The following is a 6,847-nucleotide window of genomic DNA, read 5'->3' on the forward strand; positions in this document are numbered from 1 at the left end:
CACACACACCCACACACACACACACACGCGCGCGCTCATTTACCTGGCATATGGATGTCTCAGGGTCACAGGTGGAGGAGTGCCCACTGCACTGACACTGGACACAGCTGCCCATGCCCACAGCGGTGGGCACTCTGGACGCAGGAACAGATATGTGCGACCCAGAACGGAGACGGTAGAAACCCGCAGCACACTCCTGCACAGGGACAAGGAGGAGGGGGACGCATCCGATATTTAGAACATTTTAAAATGAGAAATCCAGCTGTGATTGAACGTTTGTTCCTGGAGCAGCTTCACGCCGAGTGCGACACTGAAACGCATCCTTAAACACACACAAGCATGGACGCACATAATTATCACTAATGGTCACTTCTCCAGGCAACAGTTTCACACACACACACAATTAAGAGTTATTCACTTCAGTAACTTTTGAACACACTACTTTCGCATACAGATCAGTTCATACACACAGTAACTCTGCAAGGTAACGCTCTCCCTGTCTCCTGTTCAGTAATAATTAATGGAGTCCATTTAAAGAGCCATCTGTTCCCTCTGCTAGCACTAAACGCCTATTTAAAAATACTTTATTAGCAACGACGGTAGCTACAAATAGAAGAGCCATCTGTCAGCAGAGCCCTCTACGATCCGAGCATTTTAACTTTAGCTACAGTTTGCTGTTTAGCTTCGATTTGGCGTTTTTCCCAACAGTATATGTAGCTTTAATTTATGAACACAGTTCCATTTTCTTCAGACTGCTCTGCAAACAAAGTACAAAGTGAGAGACGTTGAAAAGTGTAGTAACAAGTTTCCAGGAAAACACTGTTCTTGTAAGATGAATAATAAAACTTAAACGACGGCTGCTCAACAGAATCACACACAAGTGTGTCCACGTAGCAACCTGTTCTGAGAAAATCCTCATTAAACTGAAGTCTCTTCTATACCAGGCTCCTACAGCTCAAGAAAAGGAGCTGAAGGTCAATTACTTCAAGAAAATCAGAATTGAGAGAAAGGATTAAACCTGGTGAAGGAAATCGAAAACTAAAGATTTTAAAAACAAAGAGCTGAAACACATTATTCAGGCTTAGAATGTAAACTGGAAACTTTGATTGAAAGTCAATGAAATGTGTTTAAAAAACATTTGTAAATCCTTAGTCATATTTGTAAAACACTATATTCAATTGCAATGACATTTTTTAAAACAGCAACAATTTAAAAATGGCAGCTTTGCATAAAAAACTAAACATTTTAATTGTTGCCACATTTTTAACTTGCCATTTAGAGAAACAGCCTTTAGAAAAGTTCACATCTTGGAGATTTTAGGTTTTGATGCATGTATGTGTGTGTGTGTATATATTTATATATATATACTGTATGTATATATATATATATATAAATTCTGTGCATACCTCACAGGAGAGTCCAGAGTATCCAGCAGGACACTCACATTGTTCTATCTGATAGGCTTTCTCATTTTCTTCCCCTGGAGTTCCTGCTTCTGCCACAGTTAAACTGATCTCTGAAATACTGGAAGATGAAGGTCAAAAATGAATTAGTACAACAGTCTATATAAACTAAAATAAGGATGTGTAAAACACAGAACCATCATTATTAGCTGCAGAAGTGAAAAGTTTCAGTGTCACAGCTTTAACAGCAGCAAAGTTTTCTCTGAATTCAGTCTGAATTTGTCATATTTTACATCCAACAGTGAGGCACGCTCTCTGGAGGTGCATATGTTTGGGTTTTACCGGCTTTGTCTCATCGAGTTGCCATGTGATGCCCTGATTAGAATGTAGTCCACATAGAACAAAATGTCCATGAAGTCCTCTCGAGTCAGAGCTCGACCATCTGCGTACTTCCACTCATGCTTCACACACAAACACACATATTTAAAGACATTTAGTTGAACAAATCCTGTCTGTCTGCAGTAAAATCTTATTTTCTTAACATTCCAGCTGTTGTACCTCTGTCATGTCGATCTCATGACGGGTGAGCTGTCCAATCTGAAGGCCTGGAATGTGGCGTGTCATCACCACGTTGTGGTTTGGACCGCCCTTAATAATAACCTGAGGCTCGTAGGAGGAAGGACCGATTTCATCTCTGGCTTCAAAGTAAACTGCATATTTCAGCTGCCCACCATAAGCTGTGATCTGAAGACAGACAGAAAAACAATCAGTTTAAGTCACTGTAAATCTGACTGGAGGCAAAAAAAAGTTCAATACATGAAAAAGACATTTATGAAATTCCCCGAATCTCACAGTTTATAGCTTAGACCAGGGGTCTTCAATGTTTTTTGGTCTGGGACCCCCAAAATGTTGGAAACATACAGTAGAGCATACTATATAAGAGGTAAATCGAGAAATCGACCATACTTACGTGAAAAGTCGATCACTGTGAGCACTACCTACCGTATTTATTCATGTATAATATGATCTCATGTATAATACAACCCCCCCCCTTTTTTTTTTTAGCTTAAAAAGCATAAAAAATGTAATCCTCAAACTACCTTTAATTTCATACAGACTTCAAGATTTTTCAGCCTTTGCAGTTTTTATACATATCAGTAAAATGATCATTGGACTGTTCATTTTATTTTAAACAACATATGTACTAAAAGGTATTTTGACAACAAATATATATCAGCTGTAGCAGCATCGTATGAATTCTGACATTTTACACATAGTCCACCAGGAGGCGCCAACACAAAAGTCAGAGACCACATGAGATTTGGGCCATCTTGTGGGGGAAAAGCAGATTACTTCCTACTCTGGTGGGGAAACGTTTTTCAAGGATACAAACTTTTTCAGAACACTGGTAGATGGCAGCCATTATAGATGAACATGTGTTTGTTGTTGTTCCAGGAGCGGCCCAGTCACACGCTAATGTCGTTAGTTCATTATCATTACTGAGGTGCGGGACTACTTTTTTTCACATCATGTCTCCTGCCTGGATCTGTTATTATCTCGCTCTGCAGCACAGTCAGAGGTAAGGTCGTTTCAACTGCTTTTTATGACGAGGTCTCATTTCCGGACTCAGGCATTTTGTGAATGAAGCCGACATTTCAGTTAAAACACATAAGAAAAAATATTTATCCAAGTACAGCACTACCCCCCCCAACTTCATGGATGATTTTAAGGATTTAGTTTTACATATTATACTTGAATAAATACGGTAATTTCCAGTTAAAACAAGTTTGTATAGTTTCAAAGGTATTTTTCAATGTTTTTCAGTAAAGGAAGATTGGAGTTGTATTGTGGCCTTATTTTGCCTATACTAATATTAGCTGACCATTATCATTCGGAGCTGCAGTGTTGTAGAAATATTGCAAAAATGGCAGCACTAATATGCCGATTACAGGCTGTGTGCAGAATTCAGCTGGTGTGCTCACTGAATGTATGCATTTCTGACTGAAGCACACTATTTTATGCCTCAAATTGTCAATTTGCTACATGTTGGATTCATGGTAAAGTGTGTTTAACGACATAACTTTGATCAAATGAAAAGTATAAAGAGTTTTGCTAATAAGAAATACTCTAACACAGACTAGCATTAACCTGAACAAAGCATTAGTTCTGTCAGAACTTAAAAGAAGCTTTTTACTGAAGGATGTGTTTTTGGTTTTGACCCAGTTATTTCTGGTGATGAATATCTGAGTTCTTAGCATAGAAGAACAACCTTTTCAAACTGATGAGCTGAAAATGCTTCCTCCAATCATTGCAAAGACCAGTAAACTACCAAAGCTGCTCCTGTTTGCTCATCAGTAACATCCATTTTATTTGATTTGGAGCATCTGAAAACTATTTCACCCTTTTAACTATGAAAGAGCTTCTGCATTTTGACTTTTCCTGGTGTTCGTCAACTCATCTCATTTCCTATAAATGATATGAAATAAAGAAAGCATGTAATAAAACAAACAGGCTGTTTACCATGGAGCCTGTGAACTGCTCTGGTAGTTTCCAGTAGTAGGGTTCAGACAGAGTTGTTGAGACCAGATCAGCGTAGGCCAGGATCTCAGGGTGGTGGAAGCTGACTCCTGTCCTCCTCTCGATGCTGTTGGACTTGTCCACCAACGGGAGAACGGTCTGCTCTGGCCTCAGAGTTAACTAGAAACAGAAAAAATAGGCACAAAATGTCCCCTTTAAAACCTTAACAGTCACCCCTGAAATTCCTTAAAAGCCTTTTGATATTTTAGATTTTTTGTAAGGTGTCAAACTAAAAGGTAAGAACCAGAGGAAGTCGTCTCACACCCTAGTTTTCAAAATAAAAGCCCCCGATTACGTCTGGAAATGTTTAAAGGCAGAAACTGCAGCATTTTTTTCCCACCGGTGGAACAAAATCTGTTAAGTTGTGACAGTTTAAGTGTTAAATGATTAAAAAGTCAGTCTGGAACATGGCTGATACTTTTAATAAAATCACATTTTCCAGGAATTGATTTCAGTGAATCACACTGAACTATTTGTTTTATTCCAGGTATAAAGAAAGGCATTTTATTTATTAGAACAAATATTTCTCTTTCAAAGGAATCTAATGTCACTTATTAACATTTGTGGCTCAAAATATGTTTTATTACGAAATGCTTGAAATGCTTGTTTTAATAAACTCAATGCAAAACTATTTGCTTTATTTTTTATATAGCAAAAAGGGACTTTTGACTTTTTTTCGCTTCATGATGAAAATACTGTTTATTCACTGAAGACAACAGAAAAATCTTGGCCAGCATTTAATGAGAAAAAGTTTGTCAGAGCCAAGACTGATTGCAAGTATTTATATTTATTATCATTCATTCACGCATATTATTTCTGTTTGGGTCTAACGTGAAGCTTAGTGTCACTTTCTCTCTTGCTGTGTTATTGCTGGCATTCGGGTGAAAAACTGAGCCCTTCTCTCTCATATTCTCCCTGCCTACCATTTTATGTTGATATTTCAATATCGCTTGAATAATATCAGGGTTTATTATTGACTGTGGGTTGTGGCTGAGCAGACTAATTTAAAAACAGATTCATCTGCTCAAGCCCAGACTCTCTCCTGTTGGTCTGAGGATGTTGTGTGAATAATATCTGAGGCGTTATGAGAGGAGTTTCAGCCTTTAAAGTTATTTTAGTTTAGTAATGCCGGCCTTCTCGTGAGATGACCACATCATAAACTACTTATTCCCATCTTAAAAAAGGAGTTAAAATGGGTTTAATGTGTTTTTTACAGCTTTAAAACAGTTTTACTTACAACTATGCATACATACCGTTGTTCCTTTTTTCCTTGTTTATGTGAAAAATATGTCTGAGCTGTTCTGCACCAACGTCCGTGTTATCCCATGTAGTGTAGGTTAATGTGTGTGAGAAGTTTGTATAGTGAGCAGAAGTCTAGATGTGTGTTTTCCCACTCCACTTGGTGTAATCTCACGATTCAGTGGCTCAGAGAAAATCTCCCTCTTTTCAAAAAAATAAAAATAATTTTTTTATGTATTTCTCTGACCAGTTCTCCCTCCCTGAATCTCGCTCTGTCAACAATAAATGAAGTGAATGCTTGATCAAATGAAGGCTCGCCGTTTGAAAACTCAGCGGTCGTCTCAGAAACAGCAGTTTACGGCTTAAAGAAACGATTAAAAACACACAATCGTTAACATGTCTGTGCGGCTGTCAACACTTCTGTTTTTGATTCATGAAGCACGTAACTTCCTGGAAAACTGTTAAGTTTACAAACGATGTATTAGAGAAGGGAATCTGTCAATCATAGGTTGTGCATCAAGAAATAATTTGTGATACGACCCATGCAATCGTCTGGTTTGTGACAAGAAAAATCATCACTGCTATTAATTTTTAAACCACTTATGGAATGTAAATTAAATAAATTCACAGCTCAAATTCATTAAAAACCAGGGGGTTGTTTAGGATTCGCAGATTATTTGTCTCAAAGGAAACTCAGCTATAAAGCAATAAAAATAATTAAACAGCGTGCACTCACCCTCATCTGTACAAGTCCTTGTGCCTCTGTGCAGGACTGAGTTAGTCCATAACAGTAACATTTGCTGCAGCCGAGTGGATTCTTCACAGATAATCCAAATGTCTGTAATTTACAGCGATCACAGTTGTGTCCTTCCACGTTTTGCTGCAACACACAGGCAGGAAAACAGATCAGGAAGAATGCTTTGTGCCAGTATTTCATTCGAATTTTCATTGAGACACATTTCGTAAACACGAGTACACAACTTTTATTCAAAATTGTAGCTAAAATCTTCTAATCAAAGTATCATTAACTGCTGCTAATGTTTTAACATGATTACATTTGTTTTAATAATGGAAAGGGCCATGGGAGTATTTAATTTCTGCTAACATACACCACAATCAAGGTTACATCAAGTGTAGCAGGACTGACAACTTATTTGGTCTCAGTGTTACAAATGTGTTGATCTCTTCGTAACTGAATAAAAGTACAAAAAACACACTTGTGTTGATCTCATAAACAATTCTTAGAAATCAGCAGACAATTTCCTCATCTTATCTGAACTTTTCTAATTTTCCATGCAGAAACCTATAGGTTAGCATAGCTGCATTAGGCTACGTTCACAGTGCAGGTCCTAATGCTCAAGTCTGAATTTTTTTAAAATCTGATTTTTTGGCGTTCACATTATACAGTGGGGAAAATAAGTAGTCAGTCACCAATTGTGCAAGTTCTCCCACTTAAAAAGATGAGAGAGGCCTGTAATTGACATCATAGGTAGACCTCAACTATGAGAGACAAAATGTGAAAAAATTTTTGAGAAAATCATTTTGTCTGACTTTTAAATGGTAAATGGTACTGAACTTATAGAGCACTTTTTCAAGTCCCTCCGGACCCCAAAGCACTTTACACTAAC

General features: G+C 37.7%; 1 protein-coding gene across 1 annotated transcript in view; it reads right to left on the reverse strand.

The window, feature by feature from the left end:
• Positions 1 to 6,847, reverse strand: part of lama2 (laminin, alpha 2) — a gene marked incomplete at its 5' end in the record, with an annotated part of 234,410 nt that overhangs the window by 71,096 nt on the left and 156,467 nt on the right. Inside the window, 6 exon segments of the mRNA XM_014015734.1 lie at positions 44 to 196; positions 1,407 to 1,524; positions 1,746 to 1,864; positions 1,962 to 2,147; positions 3,924 to 4,100; positions 5,956 to 6,099. Coding sequence (XP_013871188.1) covers positions 44 to 196; positions 1,407 to 1,524; positions 1,746 to 1,864; positions 1,962 to 2,147; positions 3,924 to 4,100; positions 5,956 to 6,099 — 897 coding nt within the window.

Source organism: Austrofundulus limnaeus, unplaced genomic scaffold (assembly GCF_001266775.1).
Source record: "Austrofundulus limnaeus strain Quisiro unplaced genomic scaffold, Austrofundulus_limnaeus-1.0 Scaffold133, whole genome shotgun sequence".
Taxonomy (NCBI): Eukaryota; Metazoa; Chordata; class Actinopteri; order Cyprinodontiformes; family Rivulidae; genus Austrofundulus; species Austrofundulus limnaeus.